Source organism: Euprymna scolopes, chromosome 36, assembly GCF_053919585.1.
Source record: "Euprymna scolopes isolate OS-2025 chromosome 36, ASM5391958v1, whole genome shotgun sequence".
Lineage (NCBI taxonomy): Eukaryota > Metazoa > Mollusca > Cephalopoda > Sepiida > Sepiolidae > Euprymna > Euprymna scolopes.
This window is the reverse complement of record NC_136517.1, coordinates 76078767-76104855: the sequence shown is the minus strand read 5'-3', so window position 1 is coordinate 76104855 and position 26089 is coordinate 76078767. Positions and strand designations below refer to the sequence as shown.

General features: G+C 34.8%; 1 protein-coding gene across 2 annotated transcripts in view; it reads right to left on the bottom strand.

Moving 5' to 3' along the window:
- The window catches only part of LOC145260616 (dipeptidyl peptidase 3-like), a 116499-nt gene that overhangs the window by 25088 nt on the left and 65322 nt on the right, over positions 1–26089 (bottom strand). For both annotated transcript variants that reach the window (XM_080118924.1, XM_080118925.1), the window contains exons 10-15: positions 24334–24392; positions 22037–22231; positions 13929–14035; positions 12478–12570; positions 7911–7973; positions 1635–1759 (exon numbers count right to left, since the gene is read on the bottom strand). In XM_080118924.1, the coding sequence (XP_079975050.1) occupies positions 1635–1759; positions 7911–7973; positions 12478–12570; positions 13929–14035; positions 22037–22231; positions 24334–24392 (642 nt within the window). The remainder of the gene's footprint in view (positions 1–1634; positions 1760–7910; positions 7974–12477; positions 12571–13928; positions 14036–22036; positions 22232–24333; positions 24393–26089) is intronic.

Genomic DNA, 26089 nt, shown 5'->3' with positions numbered 1-26089 from the left:
ATATATTTGGTAAAACTGGTAATTAGTAAAAACCTGAAGAGAGTGCTCAATACTATTGCAGAGCAAATATGTGTTTTATTTTTTTATTACCATTTCATCTGTTTGGTTACATATGTTTCGGATGTTGGACCATGTTTACGATCCAACAGCCTAGTCAGACCTTACAGAAATGGTTGTTAGTATTAGGAAGAAGTGTTTTAGAAGAAATACAAAAAAAAAAAAGAAAGGGGGTGGTAGGAGATAAGGGGGAGGGAGATAGGTATTGACAATATTTCAGTTTTGAAGGTTAAAATACATTAGACTGTATTGTGTGTGGGGGTAGCAGATTCAGGTAGGGGTGGGTGGAGATATGGATATAGGGAGGGGGAGGTGGAGAGAGGATGGTACAGAAAAAAGAGGGGGGTAAGGAGAGGAGTGGGGTTTCAATTTTTGACTGCTTTTTGCTTGTTCAGCAAGGTATATTAAGTAGATGAGAGAGGGAAAGGGTTAGTGTAGATGTCATGTGTTTGACAAGTACAGGGTTCCATTTAAAATTTTCGTAGTCGCTATAAGTCGACTTGTTCATTTCAGTTTATAATGTGTTGTTTTTTTAGGTAGTTAAGAATACACATACATACATATGTACATTTTTACACATCCATATAGACACACACACACACATATATATAAACTATGTATATACACACATACACAACTCTTATACACATACTCACATACATAGACACATACATTATATATATATATATACACACACACACACACCCATACCTACTTATATACATATAGATCTTCAGTAAGAAGTAAATGTACATATACATACGTACATACACACACATGTACCCATATACACGTATATGCAATTACATAAATACACATATTTATAAAAAATATAAATATACAGACATACATACATATACACACACACACACATATATATATATATATATATACACTTATACCAAGTAAATAAAGTAAAGTTAGAATAAATAAATAATAAATGAATAAGTAAATATATGGGGGTAAGTTAATAATGCGAGGTTAGATAGATGCATCATTAAGTTCATATATATATATATATATGGGGTGGGCTTCTAACATCGTGCTTTAGGCAGCGGTTATGTTTAACTTTATTTTCAGTGTTAAATGTATTGTTGATACAGGCATATAATACATATAAACACATATGCATATAAACTCAGATACAACTGTACCTGTATACATACGTTCAGCCATGCATACCCATAGATACACACACTCATATATAGACATTAACACCAAGATGTATGCAAACACATTATATATATATATATATATATATATATATATGAAGTGGCACTTATTACCCTGTATTTCCTCGTAAAATATGATCAGCAAATCTATTTAAACTCCACCTCCAATACTGGTAGTTATCCTGAAATGAATATTTGGTATAAAAGGTTTTGTATCTTGAACATATTTTTCAAGTGATATCTTCGGCCTGATGACATGATTTCTCTGAAACAGGAAATTACAGAAACATGCATGCACATATGTAGCCATTTGTCTGTATAAATGAATTTAATTTATATATATATATATATATATATATAGAACAACAAGTTATGTCATGTACAAATGATGGAGGATGAACTTACTCAAGGACATTGGGTATACGGCTGAGATAAAGACCCACACATTCTGCACGGCATTCTTCATATGTGGAAGCCAATGTGGAAAATCTTCCATCCCACGTTTCAGTGGCGCCATACCAAGATTCAATCTGGAAATCAGGAAAAAATTATATATATTCAGCCACACTGATGAGTTGTAAAAATGCCGAAACACATGTTCATGGATAGTTATATTAAAAAAAAAAAAAGAAAAAAAAGTCTATTCTAAGAGCAGTACAATGATGAAGGGAAAATTATTCCCAACTAGTATTTAAGTAAATGCTTATCTGTATAAATAACAGAAGTTGTTCAAAAGTATTGCAAAAGCAACTCACACCCGAGAGAGTATCCTGTATCTCAACAAAACCAAAGTTGGCCCATGCATGAAGCGTTGTTGCCACATCTGCCACTAGTCTCTCGATCCTGGACATGGTTTAAAAAAAAAGAGTCGCCAGCCTAATAAGTTCTAAACTATTAACTCCTCTATCCGATCGCCGAAACATGGCATCCTTGTGCCTGTTCCACAAGTAGTTCAATGGCAAGTGTTCTGACGAACTTCAAGCACTAGTACCCCCTTGACAACAATTCCCTTGACAAACCTGACAAGTAACAAAATCCCACTGTACAGATCGATAGATGCCGTAAAGCTTTCTATTCAAATAGCTTTTTCCCTTTAGACTGTTGCACTTTGGAACTCCCTCCCAGGCCCCTGCTCCCCTGACATGCAGAAATTCACATGTAATGTTAACAGACATCTCGCTGTCCAACTCCATAAATAGTATCCCTGCAAATCTGGTCGCAAATAGCAGCTCTGCATGACTAAGTAGCCTTGTTTGGGGTAAAACGACAAAAAATAAATAAATAAATAAATAAAATAAAATAAATAATTAAAAACGTTTACAGAAGATCAGAAATATCAGATCCATTAGTTTCTTCTTAGAGACATATATATATATATATATATACAAGAATAAAAAAGCATTGGAAATGCAAAAGGATATAGGGATGGTATGCCAAAAAGTATACAAACAAGATAGCTATGAATGGCTAGGCACATGGAAATAGAATTGCATCCAAAGAATAGCCCTATAGCTTTTCTCCAATCTTCATTCCGTGCCATCATTACGGTTGTAAAAAGCTATAGGGCTATACTTTGGATGCAATTCTATTTCCATGTGCCTAGCCATTCATAGCTATCTTGTTTGTATACTTTTTGGCATACCATCCCTATATCCTTTTGCATTTCCAATGCTTTTTTATTCTTGTTAATTAGTATTTTTACTTACAGTCTTATTTTTAAACTTACATTCATGATAGTATTGTCTTTCTTAGAAGGCGGCTCATTGCCACCTCCGTTAGTAGCAGGTCGCTTCCTGTTGGGTTTTAGGTCTTTGGGTTTTGGGCCTTAGGAGTTGCCTCTTGGTCCTCCATCGGTTCTATATTACATAGAGAGTGCTACCGCCTCTCTGATAAAACAGTTAGAGTATTATAAAGTTCTAAAATGTTCATACCTTCACTATTAAATTTTTCTTGGTTCATTCTTTGGCGTTTTGGCAAAGATTTGGCAGTTTTTGATATTTATATTTATAATAGTTTGTGCATGAGGCAGCTTTTTTCCCCTTGGGATCCCTGTTATACCGTGCTTTTGAGTCAGCACGTGAGGCAGCCTTCTTTTTTTCTGGTTCTTTGTTATAAAGAGCACGTGAGGCAGTTTTTTTCCCCTCGGGATCCCTGTTATACCGTGCTTTTGAGTCAGCACGTGAGGCAGCCTTCTTTTTTTCTAGTTCTTTGTTATAAAGAGCACGTGAGGCAGCTTTTTTTCTCTCGGAGTCCCTGTTATACCGTGCTTTTGAGTCAGCACGTGAGGCAGCCTTCTTTTTTTCTGGTTCTTTGTTATAAAGAGCACGTGAGGCAGTTTTTTTCCCCTCGGGATCCCTGTTATACCGTGCTTTTGAGTCAGCACGTGAGGCAGCCTTCTTTTTTTCTAGTTCTTTGTTATAAAGAGCACGTGAGGCAGCCTTCTTTTTTTCTGGTTCTTTGTTATAAAGAGCACGTGAGGCAGCCTTCTTTTTTTCTGGTTCTTTGTTATAAAGAGCACGTGAGGCAGCCTTCTTTTTTTCTGGTTCTTTGTTATAAAGAGCACGTGAGGCAGCCTTCTTTTTTTCTAGTTCTTTGTTATAAAGAGCACGTGAGGCAGCCTTCTTTTTTTCTAGTTCTTTGTTATAAAGAGCACGTGAGGCAGCCTTCTTTTTTTCTGGTTCTTTGTTATAAAGAGCACGTGAGGCAGCCTTCTTTTTTTCTGGTTCTTTGTTATAAAGAGCACGTGAGGCAGCCTTCTTTTTTTCTGGTTCTTTGTTATAAAGAGCACGTGAGGCAGCCTTCTTTTTTTCTGGTTCTTTGTTATAAAGAGCACGTGAGGCAGCCTTCTTTTTTTCTAGTTCTTTGTTATAAAGAGCACGTGAGGCAGTTTTTTTCCCCTCGGGATCCCTGTGATACCATGCTTTTCAGTCAGCACGTGAGGCAGCCTTCTTTTTTTCTGGTTCTTTGTTATAAAGAGCACGTGAGGCAGCCTTCTTTTTTTCTGGTTCTTTGTTATAAAGAGCACGTGAGGCAGCCTTCTTTTTTTCTGGTTCTTTGTTATAAAGAGCACGTGAGGCAGCCTTCTTTTTTTCTGGTTCTTTGTTATAAAGAGCACGTGAGGCAGCCTTCTTTTTTTCTGGTTCTTTGTTATAAAGAGCACGTGAGGCAGTTTTTTTCCCCTCGGGATCCCTGTTATACCGTGCTTTTGAGTCAGCACGTGAGGCAGCCTTCTTTGCCTCAGGATTTGCATGATACTTAATTTTTATTATTTCAGCATTTTTCTGATAGTATTCTTTTTGCTCAGATAATACCTTGACTTTGTTTTTTTCATAGTCTATATTTCTCTGAGCTTTTTTACTACGTGCTGACTTTGGCATTTTTTATTAAATGTAAACATATAACACTTATGTGTATCTTACTATAATATCACTTATCTTATAGCAAGACAACTCTCGTAGAATTGAGATACTGCCCCGTCACCAATAGTTAAAGTGTGGAACGGTATATACACCAATAGTGTAGTTGTTATCTTTATATGAAGTCCTAATCAGTGACAGTGTGAGGTTACTTGGTTAATTTATTGTAGTTTATTTTAGAAAACTTACTTGTTTTTATTAGTAGATTGTGTATAGTAGCCACAATATCTAGTTCTTTTTGTGGCTAGGGCTTGGATTTTGATTCTTTTTGGTCAGCTTCCAGTGAGTTCTTAGAAGATGACTTTCTTGCAGTTTCTTTTGCGGTTAATTTAACTTATTTCCTTTGGCGTTTGGTGAGTTCTTAGAAGAACTGGTCTGATCTACTTTTCTTAGCGAGCGAAGAGATTCAGCTGCATTTAACAATGGTTGCTATAGTGTATTTTTGCGCATGCATGAGAATTTCAAGTTTCCTCCTTATTTTTCAATAGTTTGACAGTAGTCATGTGTCTTTCTGCCAAGAGCGACAGACGTCAGTGTTAGCCGTGATCGTCTAGAGGTTAGGACCCCACGTTGTGGCCGTGCTAACCTAGGTTCGAATCCTGGTCACAGCATTGACATTTTGTACATATTTTACAGTCCAAAATCTGAAGAATTATTTGTTTTTATAACATTGTTTTTTGACGTCGTACTTGCTGATAGGTTACTCTTATAACAATTTTGATCAACTGAGATAAAGATTTCGTGGTTTCATTAACGCTGGTGGGTTACTGTTTAAAGAAAAAACCTTAACGTTCACCTCAAATATTCAGCGTCCAAGAAATATAGGCCACTGGCAAACTGGAACGTCTGTGAGCATCCGGTGTATTATTTGGAACTGTCCCTTTTGAGAGAAGTTCTGTGTTCGAAGTGGTCTGTCTACATTGGGTATATAGTGTTTAAAACTTGTTATTACACGTAATCTTATTTAATTATGGAGTTAGCTAAAAAGCGATGGGTCACTGCACTTCTCCATGTAAAGAGCAGTCGATTGATGCTTGAACTGTTGTCAGAGACCGTTCGTACACCGAGATACATCGTCTCAAAAGAAAGAAGAAAGCAGAAGAACAATTGGCTATTTTTGTACCCTTTTTTTTTTTGCTCTCTTTTGACATTTTAACCGACGTTCTGACACTCGCTGGATTCGTAAGACGCTTCTCTGTAAGAATATGTGCTTTTTGAAACTTATAAGTTGATTTTAGTTGAGATTTGGATAGTTTTGTTTTGTAGGCGTATATAGGCGTGTACGGGCCATCCCTATATAGAGAGTGCTACCGCCTCTCTGATATATATATATATATATATATATATATATATATGCTATAATGCTCCCTATCTTAGGTTGAGCATTTCGGAAGTGATATACAAATTATCATTAGCGTATGAAGCGATGCTCTTTGTGTAAACAAATTGAGATTAGGTATTTTGGACAATGTCAAAACATTGTTAATTCACTGCCCGCATAGCAGCAGCCATAGAGCGCAACAAATAGAAGCTCCAACTGTCGTTTGGGCAATCGGGTTTCGATCCTGGCTTGAGGTACTTGCTTGTCTAGCCACACTAATGAGCTGTGAAACAGCAAAACAGTACTGCATGTGGATGACTATATATATATGATTTGTTCGCCTAACAGATTAGATGTTGAACTCGATAAGATCAGGGAAATATTCATCAATAATGGTTATCCTGTTGATCTTATTGATGACTGTATTTTCAAAAAGGTTGCGGATTTTAAATCCCCTAAAATGTTTGGACCCTTGAAATGCCCGGTTTATTTGAAATTACCGTGGATTGGGGAGGGGAGTAATAGAATTTCCAAACAGATTCGAAGAAGTATTTACGAATGCTTCAATTCGGTGACCTTGCGTTTGGTATATACTACGAGACCTGCTTTTCCGTCTTTCCGCAAGGATAGTTTGCCTTACATCCAAAATAGTAATATTGTATATCAGTTTAGATGCCAGTGCGATGCTGGTTATGTTGGGCGAACATCCTTGCACCTTTTGACCTTTTGACTCGTATAAACCAGCATGTTCCATCGAAGATCAGACAAGGGAGGATGGGGTTTGGTGGTCTCCCTCCTTCTGCAGCCTCGGACTCTGCTATTGGCCAGCATTTGGTTGACAACCCGTGCTGTGCCGATAGATATAAAATAGATTGGTTCGAGGTGCTACATAGAGCGGACTCCAAAAACCATTTAAAGATTTTGGAGGCCGTCTATCGCGGTGCGTCAACCTTCTTTGTGCCGGCAAAAAGAAACATCAAACGCATTGTTTCTCTTTGGGGAACTTTGAATTTTTTCTCCCGCTTTTTTTTTTTTTTTTCTCTCCCTCGTTGTGCCAATATTTTTAATCGTTTTTAAACGTAAATAAATTTAATTAATGTCCCCGTATGTTGGCACATTAAATAAGTTCCCCAATAGAACTCTTTATTTTCGTTACAATATTATTTAGATTGCTATTGATTTACTCCTGACGAGATGATAGCCGAAAGAGCTCTCGAGAAACTTCCGCCTAGTATTTTATTTAAAACTATATATATATATATATATATATATATATATATATATATATAGAGAGAGAGAGAGAGAGAGACTGAGGAGAGTCTAACATAGGCAAACAGATTGGTCTTCTTTGTTTGTATTTGAAACCAACGGCACCAATGTTGTCCTGATCTTCTGTAACACATGTATGAATAAATATTACTTTTATTTTTTAAATCTTTCTCTGCCTACATATCCACATTAATCAGTTAAAAATTATTTTCTGTATAAAAATAAAACAAAGTGATCAATTGATTTTTGGAACATGATATTTTCATTTCATCACAGGTACCTACATTATACAGATTTTTCTTTATCTTTGTTTTTTTAATATAGGAGGAATTCAGGAGAAGAACCAAATAATTTGGGGTTTTCCCTTTTCATACATCACACACACACATATTTATATATATATATATATATATATATATACATACACACACACACACACATAAGAAACTGACCAGGCAGACCACAATCTGGTATGAACATAATTTTTGGCAAGTCTCAAGTGGCTCATAATCACAACATGGAGACAACATCACTGAAAGAGCCAGTCATTTTCTTGGAAGGTCCCTTTTCTTTTAGCCAAGCAAGTATTTCTCTCACTGTAGGTCTGCTGTCCATAACATGCATCTATGCACCTCACTAAATGTGCAGTATTGAACACGTTTACTGCATACTCACCCTTCTTGAAGTTTCTGTATGCCGCACATTTTCTATATCAAAGTTGTAAGTTCCATCAGCTTTCTATTAAAAAGAAACACAGAAGAAACGGTAACAATAAATAAGGAAAATGCGTTTTAAATTCTGGAAAAAAAAAAAAAAGACGGTGCTTATTTTAGAATCAGGTGACATTTGGTGAAGTGGCCTTATCCTGTATATAATATTTTGATAGCAGAATTTCCCCAATGGACCAAATTACAGAGGTTTGCAATAACAAAGGTTACATACAATTTTATTATGTCTAAACTATTATCCACCATCTTACCTAACTTTAGAACACCATTACATACACATTTATTTGTTAAAATAAAATACTACATTCTATCCTAGGAGAAACATCACAACAATAGCGCACACCTTACAAGGAAGTAGTTATTAATTTTCCCTTTATAACCAAAGTACTAATACAACCACTACCAGTCTACACCGAGTACTAATACACACATCATACATAAACCGCCATGTCTGTCTTCGTAACTGGCTCATGAACTCAGACACAAACCATTTCTTTTCCTTTTACAAAAAAATAACAATTTCTCCCCGATTCAGTTCCGGGTATTCTCATTGGCTACGAGTTCAAAAAACACTCATTCTGGAATACAAACCTACATAAATAAAAGGACACTCTGACCAGTAATATGGCCGCATCATTAGAACATAAAACACACCAAATGTTTTATTTTTCCTTTACTTCATCATTATAATACTTCATTTACTCCATTGCCTTACAGACAACTTTCAGTCCAGCATAAATGACAAAAATATTGAACATTTGAAAAAATATGTAAGATCACCATACTCTGCTTCAATTAGTCTCAGAAATTCTTGAAACTGGCAGTGATTTAGTCCTCTTAATATAAAATTCACCGTTTTCATAACCACTGCCATAATGTCCTTAAAATTCAGTGATTTTTCAAATCTTCTTGATGAATAATGCAATGAAGTTTGATTATTATTTTATAAATGCCTATTTGGGTTTTGGAACAATGCAACAAAGCCCTTTTTCTCTCCAACCATTGCTGGTGCTCCATCTGTGATTACTCTAGATTCATTTTGGTAATCCATTTTATTATGCTTTGCAAAATATCTGCTTCAGTGCTAGTGTCTTTCATAGGAATCAATTTCACAAATTCTTCCACAATATCAAATGTTGGTATTACACTTCTCACAAACACAAGTATCCTTCATATTTTTGATTTCATCGATAACCCTAACCCTAGATTGTTTTAAATGCCGGCCGAGTCACTTCTGACATTTGCTGTCAGTTTTTCAATACACCTTGTTACTGTTCTCGCCAATAAGCTGATAACAGAAAATAATTCGCTTTTTTCTGGACAAACAACATCTGCTACGTTTAACAATAATTCTTTGAAGAACTCTCCATCAGTAAAAGGTTTCATTCTTTTTGCAATTAGTTTTGACACTTCGTTAGCCAGCGTGAGCGTTTCGGTCACTTTCTTCAACATTTCTAGTAAAAAAGGATGTTTTCTTTGTTAAATTATCAGGATGATTGCTTTGTTAAATTATTTCTAGTAAAAAGGATGATTGCTTTATTAAATTATTAGAATGATTGCTTTGTTAAATTATTTCTGAACCATGCAACTTTTTGTTCTTGTGCTTTTCCGGTAAAACTGTAGTAATGATTATAACAAGTTTCATAATTTTAAATATTTGAAAGCTTGTTTTTGTTCAGACAAAAAAGATGACGCGATATATTCAGGCCCCCAACCGTCACTTTGGTTTGGTTATATTTAGATAGAGTCCAGAGTAAGATGGCAGGCAGGACAAAATTAACTCTCGGGCTGAATGTGGTCAGTGGCCCAGGGATTGACGACCAGCTCTATAGTGTCCTCACACCCAGACTGTATTTTTGAAATTCACCAGCTGTGACAATCAGGCTTTTGTAGGGTGTATTCTAATTTCTGCTGTAGCTGTTCAGTTGAACCTGAAATCATAAAAATGGGTCAGTCATCTCATAAGATGTATGGCAATAGCACACTGAATTTTCAAGAGTTTACGACAATTTTAAATGCTTGGACAAAAATTCTGGAGACTTATTGAAGGCACCTTGTACCTTCTTTAGTGCCCCACTCACAACTGATATCCAGGGTCTAACTGGCCACTCCTAATCGACATCAATCAGATACTGTAGTCATTTGGACTGTTATAAAACGTTGCAAAACAGTAGAGTCTACAATACAAACCTCTCCGCACTATCATAAAAACATTTGCCGATAAAGAAGAAAAAGACAAAAGTAACGCAAAAATTTGATTTGTTTTACGGCATATCAACCCTTTTAGAGTCATTTAATACAAAATCCAATAATTTTTGAAAAAAAATTATGTTTACAAGTTCTTCATATTTTTCAATATTTATTCATAGTGGTTGAATTGATCATTTTGTAGAGGAAAATTGTTTTGTTTCTGAGTGAGTTTTGCAAAGGGAAAGGAAAAAATAATAACATCAATGTGATGTTATTATTTGATCAACCTGATCTGGATGCATTATTGGAGGAATAAAAAAAAAAAAAAGAAAAGGTGGGGGAGGGAAGGGATGAGGGAAAATATGGAAAATAAATGGAAAAAGTAAAAGAAAGGAGGCAAAAGTGGGAAAAGGAGAAAAGGATAAAAAAAGGGACAAAAGAGGGAGGAGGGACAAAAGAGGGAGGAGGGGGAAAGGGGGGAGGGGGAAAAGGGACAAAAGAGAAAAGGGACAAAAGAGAGAAAAGTGACAAAAGTGGGAGAAGGGACAAAAGTGGGAGAAGGGACAAAAGTGGGAAAAGGAAAAAAAGAAAAAAAGAGGAAAAAAGAGGAAAAAAGAGGAAAAAGGAAAGAAAAAAGAAAAGGAAAAGGAAAAAGGAAAAGAAAAAAGATAAGGAAAAGGAAAAAGAAAAGGAAAAAAGAAAAGGAAAAAAAGGAAAAAAGGAAAAAAAAGGAAAAAGGAAAAAAAGGAAAAAGGAAAAAAAGGAAAAAGGAAAAAAAGGAAAAAGGAAAAAAAGGAAAAAGGAAAAAAAGGAAAAAGGAAAAAGGAAAAAAAAGGAAAAAGGAAAAAAAAGGAAAAAGGAAAAAAAAGGAAAAAGGAAAAAAAAGGAAAAAGGAAAAAAAAGGAAAAAGGAAAAAAAAGGAAAAAGGAAAAAAAAGGAAAAAGGAAAAAAAGGAAAAAGGAAAAAAAGGAAAAAGGAAAAAAAGGAAAAGGAAAAAGGAAAAAGGAAAAAAAGGAAAAAGGAAAAAAAGGAAAAAGGAAAAAAAAGGAAAGAAAAGGAAAAGGGAAAGAAAAGGAAAAGGGAAAGAAAAGGAAAAGGGAAAGAAAAGGAAAAGGGAAAGAAAAGGAAAAAAGAAAAAAAAGAAAAAAAAAAAGAAAAAAGGGAAAAAAGGAAAAAAAAGAAAAAAAAAAGGAAAAAAAAGGAAAATAAAAGGAAAAAGGAAAAAAAAGGAAAAAAAGGAAAAAAAAGGAAAAAAGAAAAAAGAATGGGAAAAAGGAAAGGAAAAAGGAAAGGAAAAAAGAAACGAAAAAGAAAAGGAAAAAAAAGAAAAGGAAAAAAAAGAAAAGGAAAAAAAAGAAAAGGAAAAAAAAGAAAAGGAAAAAAAAGAAAAGGAAAAAAAAGAAAGAAAAGGAAAAAAAGAAAGAAAAGGAAAAAAAAGAAAGAAAAGGAAAAAAAAGAAAGAAAAGGAAAAAAAAGAAAGAAAAGGAAAAAAAAAAAGAAAAGGAAAAAAAGAAAGAAAAGGAAAAAAAGAAAGAAAAGGAAAAAAAAGAAAGAAAAGGAAAAAAAGAAAGAAAAGGAAAAAAAGAAAGAAAAGGAAAAAAAAGAAAGAAAAGGAAAAAAAAGAAAGAAAAGGAAAAAAAAAGAAAGAAAAGGAAAAAAAGAAAGAAAAGGAAAAAAAGAAAGAAAAGGAAAAAAGAAAGAAAAGGAAAAAGAAAAAGGAAAAAAGAAAGAAAAGGAAAAAAGAAAGAAAAGGAAAAAAGAAAGAAAAGGAAAAAAGAAAGAAAAGGAAAAAAGAAAGAAAAGGAAAAAAGAAAGAAAAGGAAAAAAGAAAAGGAAAAAGAAAGAAAAGGAAAAAAGAAAAGGAAAAAAGAAAAGGAAAAAAGAAAAGGAAAAAAGAAAAGGAAAAAAGAAAAGGAAAAAAGAAAAGGAAAAAAGAAAGAAAAGGAAAAAAGAAAGAAAAGGAAAAAAGAAAGAAAAGGAAAAAAGAAAAGGAAAAAGAAAAGGAAAAAGAAAAGGAAAAAGAAAAGGAAAAAGAAAAGGAAAAAAGAAAAGGAAAAAAGAAAAGGAAAAAAGAAAAGGAAAAAAGGAAAAAAGAAAAGGAAAAAAGAAAAGGAAAAAAGAAAAGGAAAAAAGAAAAGGAAAAAGAAAAGGAAAAAGAAAAGAAAAAAGAAAAAGAAAAGGAAAAAGAAAAGGAAAAAGAAAAGGAAAAAGAAAAGGAAAAGAAAAGGAAAAAAGAAAAGGAAAAAAAGAAAAGGAAAAAAAGAAAAGGAAAAAAGATAAAGGAGAAAGTTCTCATTTTAAGAAAGAAAAAAATAAATATTTACCTGCACAAATAATTTGCCACTTCCATGGCCCAACAGTTCATGAAGGCCAACTTGAACTACAAATGCTGGAATTTTCAGTGCCCTATATAGTTCCTGAAAAGAAAAGTATTTTTATTAAGCCTAACAGAAGATTATTTTAAATTAGTTGTATTTCCTGGAAGTCTTTATTTTTCATTTCTACATTTTTGCTTTATGCTTAATTCCTTGTAAAAAAATCCAATAAGGAAAACAAATTGATTTTACAATAAAATGTATGAGATGTTGTATATTAATAATTTTCTGGATTTGGGGGTTTTGGTTATATTAATTGGTTTTGTTGTTATATAGGAATTCTATGGCTAAACAAGGAGTAATATCTTGCAACACTATCTTGAAAACAGTTTCAAGGAACAAGGGAGATAACTCCAAATAATTCAATCTTTTGCAAGATTTTAGAAAACAATTCTTAACATGAAGAGTGGAAATTTGAAAATTTACATCATTTTTTCGTGTACAATATTTTTCTACTGTCATTTTCCTTTATTTTATTTATTTTTTTTTTTGGGGGGGGTGACCAAAGATAGCAAACTCACATCCACAAATTCGCTTTTTCTGGACTAAAAAGTGGAATTGTGCTAAAAATTAAGGATATAAATTTATGAATTATTACAGAATTACCTCCCTTGTTTAAAAAATGGCAGATATGACAACAACCTAGGTAATTGTTTTGTTTTGGCAATCAATCTTTTTCAGGTTATTTAATGCCATATCTGGTCATTTTGGTAAAAGCTTTTTATGTTTCAAGTTCTTTATATCTTCAAATATTTATTCATGGTGTTTGGTTTGGTTGTTTTGGAGAGAAAAATTGTTTTAGTTTTTGCAGAACATGATTAAGTTTTGCAAAAGGAAAAAAAAATAGAATATCAATGTTTGTGTATATTTTTCGTCAAGGAGCCAGTATCTCCAGACAGCCCTAGATAATCAAAGTGATGGTATCAGTTTAAAACGTGTGGTACTTGTGCAATTTAATCAAGACATTAAAAAATAAAAATACTGAAAGAAGGTTACATTGCACATATCCGTTATGGAACGAAGTTCTTTGAAAAAAATTTCACTTAATTACATCAAATAGTTTTTTTTTTTTTTTTTACAGCGAAAAAACAATTTGTTATGATACCAAGCAAAAGGTTCGATTTTTAGGAAGAAAAGCTAGTATTAAAGATGGGGAGGGAGTGTTGGCGCTTTACATGGAGTTATCTCCCTGTGGCGTGTTCAACAAATTCCATAATGGCTGACTTCAACACACTCTCATAAGAAAGTGTTTTTCTGCTGTAAAAAAAAAAAAAAAAAAAAACTACTTGATCAAATTAAATGAAATATTTTTACAGAGATCTTCAGTCCAAAATGGATACATACTTTCCTTCGATATTTTCATTTTTGAAAGAAAAAATAAATAAATGCAAAAGTCATACCGTATCTTGGGCATTCAAAAAGGTCACGTTCTGCTCTTGGTAACCAGCAACAATTACATTTCCCAGTGAAACGTTCTTGAAACCCTGATTTTGACGAATGTCATCATCTAACGCATAAAGAAAACACAAGTCAAATACAAAAACCATCGACACAGATATGAGCGCATTAGTCCAGCCAGGGTCCCACCCCTCGACACCAAAGCCAACAGATTATGGACCATTTTTAAGATAGATTTTCCCTTTTAACCGATTATGCTTTTGGTTCTGCAGTTCTAGGAGAACTACCCTTCACGGATTTATCTTCTTCCTTTGAGAAGGAGTTAGTTTATAGTTAATCGCATCATGCGGCCCTACCAGAGGATGCTGACACGAGGGCTGGCCAGGCATTTTTTGCAGTTCAAAGAGATCTTCCTCTAGGGCACTGGCTATTCAAATCTCACTTTCCAACCCTTGTATCATAAATCTCACTACTGGAGATAAATATAAAGTAGATAATGGAAAAAAAAAAAAAAAAAAAAAAAAAGAAAAAAAAAAGAAAAAAAAAAGCAATTAAATGCTCTTGTAAATAACTTACATCATCTATATATTAATACTGTAGCATCATTAATGTACGTACATGTGTCACCATTTCCAAAGTATAAATTATTCGATTGCGAGATCCCATTTATTAAAAAGGATAGGTGATAACATACTACGAACATTAATAACTCAAAATATAGATTTGCTAATTTAATGTTTGTAGTCTGTTATCACCTTCTATCCTCCTTTTTAATAAATAGGATCTCCTTATCAACAAAAACGCAATGTGAAAAAAAAAAACAATGTCGTTTTGGGCTGTATGTGAAACTAACATCTACCTTCTTGGTCTTCTGGCTAAGATCCAAGGATAGTATTTGTTCTGTCTAAAATGGTATGCTATTGTGGGGTTTCTGTTCACGCCGAGTGTCCATACAATGGCAAGATGTCAAAGACCAAGGATGTTGGATATAAACCGTAATAACCAAATATATTCTGATACTAACAATAACCAAATTACTTATAAGGTAAATTCTTTTACAGTTTTAACAAAAGGGCCACAATAATATCGGAGGGTCTTCATTCATGCTGAACATCCACAACATGCCTAGCAGCATTATATGACATATGAAGGATGCTGCTGTGGAATTTCCACAGGTTCTGCTAGTAATAATTATTTCGAATACATTAAAACAAGAGAGGAAAGAGGTAGGTGGAGGAAAAAAGGTGAGTGGGTTAAAGTGACAAGGATAGATGTTAGATTATGTTGGGGCGACACTGAGTTATCTGGTTGATAATCTATATGCAGGGTGACCCCCCCCCAAAAAAAAACAAAAAAACAGAGGACATTCAATTGTTTTTCTGAGCATTTTACAGTCAACAGAGAAAAAAAGGCCAAAGACCCTAGTGTTTTGATGTGATGTTTTGAAGATAATAAACTAGTTATGACCAAAGTTTCATTTCGTTCGGACAAAACACTAAGAAACGAGATCTAATTAGAGTTGGTGCCCATTTTTTTTGGGGGGGGGGGGGTCACCCTGTATATAAAAGCGAAAATGTTTGTGTGTGTGTGTGTGTCTCGCAAAAACTTTCAACACAGGCCACGGATTTTCGCCACATAGGTATCATTTTAAAGCCCCAACCTTCACCCGACAAATATCGAAAAATTGGCCAAAAACATTAATTCCTTCACCCTAAAATCACCAGTTTTGTACAGGGAGGGTGTAGCAAAAAATCATTCCTTCATTTTCCCTTTTCCACGACTACTGCGACCATGAGGTCATGTTTGACCTAGAAAACGTTCATATTAGTTTAACGTGCTGGTTATTTTAAACGTTTCATTTTGTCACTACTTAGTGGTTCGTCCCTTTGGCATACGCGTAACGTGTCAAGCTTTTTTTTCCGCCTTAGTCTCGAGGCTTTGGGTTCAAGCCCACCTTCCGACCAAAACTTTTTTTTTTTCTTTTACACCTCTAAACACCGGGGCTTTTTCTTACCCCGTTGTTATCTTAAGATTGCATGTTTATTTTTTCTGACTTTTTTTTTTTCCGATTTTTTTAATAGTGTTATTACTTACACACACCTACAAACACCCGGGCAATGCCGGGTACCCCCCCTCCCTAGTAAATTTAGAAAAATCAACTATTATTATTAAAAGTTAAAATGTGAGATAAAAAAAATTAGTTTGTGTACAAAGACAAATATCTTTATAGGTTTTTGAAATTTAGAACAATCAACAGAAGAACCAGGAATGAGACCTGGACAAAATAAATGTTAAAATACGCAAACAAATAGGTTTCAAAATAACAGATCGGAATAGAGGAAACGTGATCAAAAAATTACATGTTAAAAGATGTGAGTTAAATAACAATATTAGGTTGGTGCAAAAATAATGTTTTTTTTTTTTAAACTTAAAAGTTGAATGTCAAAAAGCGACATTTTTGCACCAACCTAATAGCAACTGAGTAGAGCTATACAGAGTTAGTTAGTGGTCATTAGCTAGACAGATGCAGAGAGCTGGAGCGTTGGAGTCAGGGTCAGCTAGCGATAGGGCTTATGACCATGTACACCAGGGGAAGTGGAATCTAAGATGCATGCAATCTTCCAATGGGAAAGCATTTGGAATAAAAGTTGTCTGAAAATGCAACCCGAGACTTGTTGGTGATTTCTTGGGATAGATCTTCATTTCAGCTTTTGGCAGATTCTTCAATCAAAACCCACAGACGAACAAAGGTAATGTTTTCCTGTTTGTCAAGATGTAAAACTCCAAGATCGAATTTATTCATTTAAATATTGCAGACTATTATCCTCATCTTTCTTAGTTGTTTCACGACATTTCGGCCAACTATTGCTCGTCAGGTGGTAACCATGACGGGATAGGAACTCCGAATCTCCTAACTGCATTCTCAGCAATTACTGCTCTCCATAGTTGTTGTCATCTCACCACGATTTGGTCAAGTAAGCCTCTGGCGAGCTTTGGGTAGGATTGAAACTGATATCTTCAGACGATTCTCACCTGGAACCGTAGAGATTCAACGTCTCTATCCACTGCGTCACTGGCCCCAAAGGGCGATCAAGGTTGGATTTTAATAGGGTGTATTACAATTCCTGCTGTAGCTGTTCATTTGAACCTAAAAATCATAAAAATTGGTCAATCATCTCATAAGATGTATAGAAATAACACTGAATTTTCAAGCGTCTACAACAATTTTAAATGTCTGTACAAAAAGTCTAGAAACTTATTTAAGGCATCTTGTATATCTTAGTGTGTGTGTATACGAGCTGTACCCTGCCATGTGTTGCTGTGGCTCAAATTGGTGCAATGGAAAAAGTTCCAAAATGAGAAAAATGCATTTTCTTATAGGTTTAATTTCCCATTTCGTATGAGTACAGTTTTTCCTATTCCATTTTCTTTGCTGATATAGAGATTTTCTGGTTTGGTGACTCTTGAACACATAACATTAATTATCCATGTGAAAAAACAGTCAGTGTGTAACTGTAAGCCACACAATTGTAAAGATTGTTCCCTGTGCTTTGTTGATGGTTATTGCAAATGACAATAAAATTGGAAAGTGCAATTTCCTAAAGTGTAATGCTGTATCCGGTGGAATCATAGGTATGCGTCGAATGAAGATACATTCACCTGTGAAAGGTCCTGTTGAGGTTGTTGTTTCTACGATATTTTTGTTTATTAATTTTTTTGTACTTGTGCATTTAACAAACCAGACGTAACTCAGCATTTGCTCGGCTTTGTCCGCCGCATGACATCAACAGCCGGATAAAACCAAGCATTGCCGGAAGAAAAAAAAAAAAAAAAAAAAAAAAAAAAACGCTAAAAAATAACTGTAAAATAAAATTGTAAATGTAGAAACATCAAAAAAATAAATAAATACTAAGCAAAAACCTACCGTTTATGTTTTTTATTATTAGTATTATTCTATGAAATTGTTTTGTGTTTTTAAATAAGTACATATAAAACATTTTTTGTAAACAAATAATAGGTAGTTGTTTTTTTTTGTGTTTTTTTGTTCAAGTATTTACATAAAATAATCAACAAAACTAATATTTGTAGGATAATAAATAAGCATTGTTTCATTAAATAATAGGTAATAGTATTTAAATAATAGGTAATAGTATTTAAATAATAGGTAATAGTATTTAAATAATAGGTAATAGTATTTAAATAATAGGTAATAGTATTTAAGATTTAAGTATTAATTTAAATAATAGTTTTTAAGTTTTTAAGAAGGATGTATTTTCCTCAGACTTTTGAAGGGCATCAAACGACGAAGTGGATGGAGATGAGATAGCGAATGTGATAAGAAGCTCCTTACCAACCGGGTAGCTTTTGGCAATGTGGGTTAATATGGAGTCAAACGACTGCCTACCAAACTTTTTGCCACATAAACTCTAAACGATATGTGTCCAAAAACTCCTGGTTGGTTCCACATTCTCGTTTATTACGCTGCTTTGCTCCCTTCCACATCCACTCCACAAGATTTGTTGTTGCCTGTGTTACAGGATCTACAAAATTAAGGCTGTGGTTCACCGTTAAATGGTGATACCCCTCTCCTTCCACCTTGCTATAAGCTCTCCAACAGTCTGATATGACAGTGGTCCCTGGCAGAATATATTTTATTAGTGGAAGGAGGATTTCGGCATTTCTATTCTGTACGATAACCAAAAGACCCTCCTTTTTAGCGGGGTCGTATCCACTGAAAACCCAGACTGGTGTTAGACATCTGCTGACATTGTGTTTCCGGCCGTTGAAGACAGACTCGTCGATTTTGACCGTATGGACTGGGCCTCCTGCCAAAGATTCCTGAGAAAGTAATCCTGGCATATATCTCGCAGGAAATTATTCCAGTCCACAATTGTGTGGCATGCAGTAAAAAAAAAATTGGTACTTGTGCATTTAACGAACCAGATGTAACTCAGCATTTGCTCAGCTTTGTACCCCGCATGATGTCAACAGCTCGGGTTTTACTGCTGCCTGACAAAACATGATCATCAGCACAAAACGCTGCGCAGCAGACGAGAATTTCAATATCAATTCGAGGAGTGTAAAAAAAAAAAAAAAAAAAAAAAAAAAAACTGCATTACAATTCAAGAAACACTGACGATACCAGTAACAGTGAAGAGGAATCTAACCTAGCGAACCAGCTCCAGACCCCAGAGTTTTGCCAGGACAGAAAATTGGCACCGAAGACCTAGACCAGTGTTAGACATCTGCTGAAATTGTGTTTCTGGCCGTTGAAGACAGACTCGTCGATTTCAACTGTATGGTCTGGGCCTCCTATCTGCCAGGGATTCCTGAGAAAGTAATCCTGGCATATATCTCGCAGGAAATTCTTCCAGTCCACAACTGTGTGGCATGATCACAACCCACATTCGCACTGGAGATTCCTAGTTGACGGCATCTCGAACACCCATAGGTAGATTACTTTGTTAATACAGGTGATTCTCAGTCATGAACTGACAAAGAAGGTCCCAATTCTAATGGAGGTCCAATGGTGACATGTTGCACTGCGACATCTCCAGCTGTATCCATCTCTTCCCCACCCCCACCTCTATTCTACACCTCCCTCTATCCAATTCATTCATTCTTTTCTGCCTAACTCATTCCATCTATAGTACATATTTATGCAAATTTAAAGCAGTTTTTTTTTGTTCCCCCATCGCTTATCATAAGCTTTAACTACTGTCACTCATTAACTTCCAATACTTGGGTTATTTTTGCCTTCAATTTTCCCACTTTTTTTTTTTTTTTTTTTTTTTTTTTTTTAATTTTTATTTCTCAGCATCAGAACCAAAGCCATAGGCAGTTGGAGATCATAACCTCAGCCAAGATCAAAGTGTAGTATCTGTTCTGATACAGCATTTCAATTTTGCGTTCTCAGTTAGTGGAAGAGAAATCCTTCACAACTCGGAAAATTTTTATTTTTGCTAAATAACCAACCTTGGTGTCTAACTCTGCCCTCGTGTGGAGGCAAGTTAATAGAAAACTCAACCAAGATTTATAGCTCCATAAAAAAAATTTGTTCAAGTTACAGACGCTGCATATACCCAAGTTATCTATAATATCCCAGATGTTCATGTGAATGTGTTACTATGCAAATATTGTAAATATTTACGTCCTTGCCAGTTTAGTCAGTTCTGGTTTTAAGAATTCAACGTGTTATGAAAAACGCATTCCTAAACATCTCCATTAGCCTTCACCTGAGAAGCACCTCAGGCGATTAGAAACAAACTATCTTTTTCTCAGAGAGAAGACTAAGCTTGGGAGCGTGGATTTTGTTTAATTGAAGCTGTATTGTTTTTCAGCGCTTCTACACTATTGGGACGAGATTTTGTAGTCGATAAATGGAGTTTTCAGATTAAAAATAATGATTTCAACTGATTTTTTGTCAATTCTAATAAGTTACAATGGCAGCTTCCAAATTATGCAGTCGAAATTACCTGAATATTATTGAATTATTTAAAAAATAACTTTAATCATGGTAGCAGGTGAAAAATTGTTGCCATCTTTGTTTAATTTGAACGGAAAATTACCTCCCTGTTGAACTCTCCTGTGTTTTACAATCGTTTTCTTCAAATTCTATTTCTTTATTTTGCTTTAATAAATAATTTTCTACCTTATCGATTTTTTAAATTTTTTTTTATATAATCATCTTAAAAATACGAGGAATACGTAGATACCATTGCTTTCATGTGAAATTCAGTATTACGATTTCTGAAAACCTCATTCCAATTTTGCAGAAGCGCCGATTTCTCTTTTTTACCCCAAACAAGAAATATTATCACTTAGAACGCAAGAGGCTACAATTTGAGAGGGGATTGTGGGGAGTTGAGTAGCGCGAAGTCTGTTTGCATTACATTTAAACTTCTGTAGGTTAATACAGTAAGGGAAGCAGGAAACTGAGGGAACTCGAAACGTAGCAATCCGAGGAAAGAAACTATTGGTTTACTTCCTGGTATCAAGGAACTTCAACAGTGAAGGGGTGGAAATTTGCTCCTGGTTGAGTTAGCATGTTGAGGGGGGCACAAGTGCAACTATTTTTGCCACCTGGGGCAGTTGTAAGATTTGTACCACTAACCACCCACCTCCTCGCTGGCCCTTGATAAACCATTAACCTTCAAAATAACAGAAAGTCCTCAAAATATATATTTTTATGGAAATACAATCAAGGATCTAATTTTAGACTGCGGTTATTACAATATTAAAAGACACTCCATTTTCGCTCCCATTAGAAGCCGCCTGCGTTTAGGTTTGCAGCTATCAAATCCAGTGTGTCCACACCTATCGCTTTGTTGCTCGCCAAAAACCACAGTACTTCGAGGAAGTGAGGTAGGAGGGGGATGGATGATATGCGCTGGGAGTTTGTTTAAAGTGAAGCTGGTTTGCGCAGAGCCAGCCTCACTCTCTTGTCCCAAACCAGCCTGGTCCAGCAGCAAGACAGGGTCAAGACAGCTGGGAGCCATGTAGGGATGCATGGGCTGCTGAAATGAGACGAGTATGCCAGCCAACCACCTATGGGGCTCCACTCAGAGGTCCACGGCCGGCAAAGTCCTCCTCCTTGGTGGTTCGCCCTGGTCATGGATGCATGGAAGTTACTCTAAACAGTTCAGTCCTGGCCATTAGTCCAGTCTGGTGAACTCTCCGCCCAACAAGGGGTATAGGGAGCTCTGGTAGAGGTAGCACCTTTCGATTCCTAGTTGCTGTGTCCAACAGAGCAGACAGGGGTAACTGGTCCTCATGTATCTCCTAAATCTCTCACATGCTAGCTCCAAGAGCTATACCCCGGGTACTGACCTCAACAGGCTTGTCACTCATAGATATACAGTCATCAAACAGAACCAAAGATTTTACAAAACAAAAACATAACCCTCTCAAAATGCTGCCTCTTGGCATGTGCTGCTCAGGGCGGACTACTACTAACAACCACCCAACCACCCCTTGCTACGCCACTGGCTAGGAATTCATCAGAGCACATTTCATTAAAGTGCTTCTACATAATTCTAAACATGTCCTTTGGCTCAAATGCAAAACGAAACAAATAAAAATCAGATAAATAAGAGTCATAAATACGTACAATTTGGAATGTTGATGCCAGCAGGAATGCCACTTCCGCCAAAGGTGAGGACGTCTAGAGATGTGAAGTCTGGTCGGAGGAAATGGTCCTTTTCGTACTCGGCGGGCCATGGTAATAATGGCAGCAGATCTGGAGCTTTGTCTACGAGTCGCGTAAACTTTGCAGACATTTCTTTATTTACGACAGCCACAAAACCTAGAAAAACAAAAAAAAATTATAAATTACATAAGGAAATGAAAGGCTAGAGTAAGGATCATAAAATTTGGATTGTCCTTATCAAATTCACATTTATCCTCAACTCGAATATAATCTACCCAAGCTATACCAGAATTTGTTTTCATGTCAGTGTTTCCATATGGTCCTGGATATGACCTTAAACTATATCCAGTGGTGAGGGTAAAAGTCCCTCTATGGGAGTCCTGGATATGATCTTAAACTATATCCAGTGGTGAGGCCCCAGCTTGCCCGTTTTGGGGAGTGTGGAGCCACCTATTAATTGCCATTGCTCCCAGGTCCACTTTGACACGGAGTAATAGTACCTGTTAGGATCCCAACTATGGGTTAAATAAAAACTGACTTGAACAAAAAAAATATATATATTCTATTAAAAAAATTTCTTCAAAATAACTGGATTCGGCATTAAATAACCTGAAAAGGGTTGATATGCCGTAAAACAAAAACAACCAACCAACTGTATAATTTGGAAGAGATGTAATGCAGACACAGGAGAAATTGTTGAAAGCGACAATGATTTTTTTTTTGCTATTCATCAGTTACAAATTGTTTTTGTATTGCTTTCAACATTTTTTTTGTTTTATTTTCTTTTTATTTGTTCTTTCATTTTTTTTTTTGTACCGTTTGTTTTGTATTATTTTTCTTTTTTTTTTATGATTTTGTGGGTGTTTTTGGTGGAGTATCAAACAAGAAATTGTACCCCTTCTTATTGTAAGCCATGAATGGTGACCCGTGATTCATTATAGCGAGATCCTGGTCGTCAAGTAATCCATGGTGTAGTTGCATAAATGATCACATAATTTGTAACACTCCGCTTTAGGTCGGAGAGGTCCGATCCTATCAATCGGCTGGCCACATCATGCGCTATTATCTATAGATTACTCTCCAATCATATTAAATCTGATTCTTCATAAAATCAAAATATTGCCTCTCCTTTTTATTTTCCTCCCAACAAAATACTAGAAGGCGATAACTGAGTGTCATTCATGTTTGGAACCAAGAAGATTACCGTCGTTTTAGAAGAGTAATGTTTTTAGCACTTATACAGTTTAATCAAGACATAAAAAAATGAAAGGGTTTGTATTACTGTACACACAGATTCGAAAAAGTTGTCACAAAACAAATATAGAACAAATAAATGTTATCAAAGGCAAGATAAGTTACTTTTCTACCTAACTGGATATAATTCACGTGTTTTTATTCAGTGTAACATGTTTATTCAGCTCAAAAAACATGCAGTGTTTACCGATGTATTGGAAAATTCAAAATGGAACCCGACTCTCTCTCTTTAACACGATAAGTTTGGGAAAAGGTGTTATAATAAACTAGACAAAATACTATTAAAAAACCACCGAATATATGTCAACTTATGTCACGGTAACATATATTGAGCGAATTTCTAACAGTATTTTGTCTAGTTTATTATTTATAACACCTTTTCCCGAACTTACCGTGTTAAAGAGAGATTCGGGCGCCATTTTGAATTTTTCATTACATCGGCAAACACTGTATGCTTTTCGAGTTGAATAAACATGTTACATTGAATAAAAACACGAAAATTATATCCAGTTTGGTAGAAAAGTAACTTATCTTGCCTTTGATAACATTTATTTGTTATATATTTGTTTTTTGACAACTTTTTCGAATCTATGTGTACAGTAATACATTTTTGAAAATCTAAAAAAAAAAAAAAAAAAAAAAAAAAAAAAAAAAGACAACTTTAAATAAGTTTAATTTGGAGATTTATGCTGTAATACCTACAAATTCAGATTAATTGCTTAAAAATAATTGTCTTTATAAAAATAAAACTAATTGATCAATTTATGTAATTTTTGGAATTATTATACACTCGCTTCGTCACAGGTACAAACATCATACAGATTTTTCTTTATTTTTGTTTTCTCAAATATGGAGGGAATTCTGGACAAGAACCAAAAATCTTTTTCTGTTATGGTAAAAAGCAGAATTCTTGCTGCAAATGTCTTAAAAAGAGAAACTAAAGATTGGAACTCAGTCGAGCATCTTCATTATCAAAATTATAATGTCACGCAACACAAACATACCTTCAAATTCTCCACGAACTCCATGAGGATCTCTATAGGATTCAATGAAGCCAATGTACCTGGAATATAAAGTTTTTTATTCTTTAAAAAATTATTTTCTTCAGAGCAGTGGTGGAGTCTGTCCTTTATGGTGCTACAACCTTGGACATTCACCAAAAGATTGGAAAGAAAGCTAGATGACACATACATCCGTACGCTACGAAGAGTTTCAAATATATGTTGGGAACGAAGCAGCAACTTTATGGCAACCTACCTGCCATATCTACTATCATCAGAGATTCAACGTCTATGATTTGCTGGTTACTGCCAGAGGAGCAAGCAAAAGCTGGTGAGGAATGTATTGCTGTGAACTCCTTGGCCGCACGAGCATAAGACGACCTAAATCCACATACATCTAGCAAATTGCATATGACGCCAACTGTGATCTTGAAGATCTGAGGCAACTAATAATAATAGTTGGCCAGAAAAACAAAAAAAAAAAAAAAAGATGAGGATAACACTTCACAAATAAAATAAATACACAATCTCAAAGAATTAAAAAAAAAAAAATGTTTTTTAATAATAATATACAGATAGATTTTCAATTAAAGAAGTCGGAGAATGGAAACAATGTGAATTATATTTGTTGAAATATTTTTAGTGCTAGCAGGATCTGTGGAAATTCTACAGCAGACTCTTTGATATGTAATATATTGACGTTGGCATTTGCTGATATTATTATAGCTCATAAAATACACTAAAATATGATATCTTAATTGATGCAGATTTTGTATATATTATTATAGAGTCAATTTACTATTGAATAAAGTTGTGATTTCAAAAATAAACAAATATATCCATATGACTTGGGTGCATCAGCTTGAATCGAAACCAAAACCAAAACTTATAAAGAAAAAAAGAATATATATAACTTGAGTGCCATCACCTATAATCGAAATCGAAACTAAAACTTGAAGAATTTTTGGTAAAATCATTTATAAAAAAAATAGATGACTTGAGTGCCATTAGCTATAATCGAAACCAAAACCAAAACTGATGAATTCTTGGCAAAATTATTTATGACAAGAAATTGAAGATGATAACAAACAACAGTCACTCAGAAGAAAAAAAAAAATGCAAGTATGACACACAAAATAACACACACGCTATCATATTAATATATGGACAACTGTGCTGCATATGATCACAAAGATTTTGATGATTATATTTATAGCCGAACCAATAAAGTAGCAGAATTGCTTTTATTGAGATTGTCGGACTAACTTCCTTATCTTGGTTGTTATAGTCACGTTTCGGACGTTTTGCCCTCCGGCCTTCATCAGGTGTTTTTTTGTATCGAACTGGGGAACCGTCTGTTAGGAGCCTCGAACCCAACCCTTTATTATTATTACGGGGGTACTGTGTTCGGACTCCAGCTAGGCTCTGGGACATAATTGCTGATTCTCTGTTTTGAATGTTACTTTTCACTGCCTTCGTTCAGGATTGAACTCGGCACCTTTGGGTAACTGTAAACTTTGATACAACGTCTAGGTTCGATACAAAACACCTGATGAAGGCCGGAGGGCAAAACGGCCAAAACGTTGTGACTATAACAACCAAGATGAGGAAGTCAGTCCGACAATCTCAATAAATGAAAACACCTCATCTCAAAAATACAGACAATTACTACCAGAATTGCTGTATAAAAATACACTGAATCTCTGAATTTTTCAGCCATAGTTTTTCATCTTGATCATGACTGGATTAATACTATTCT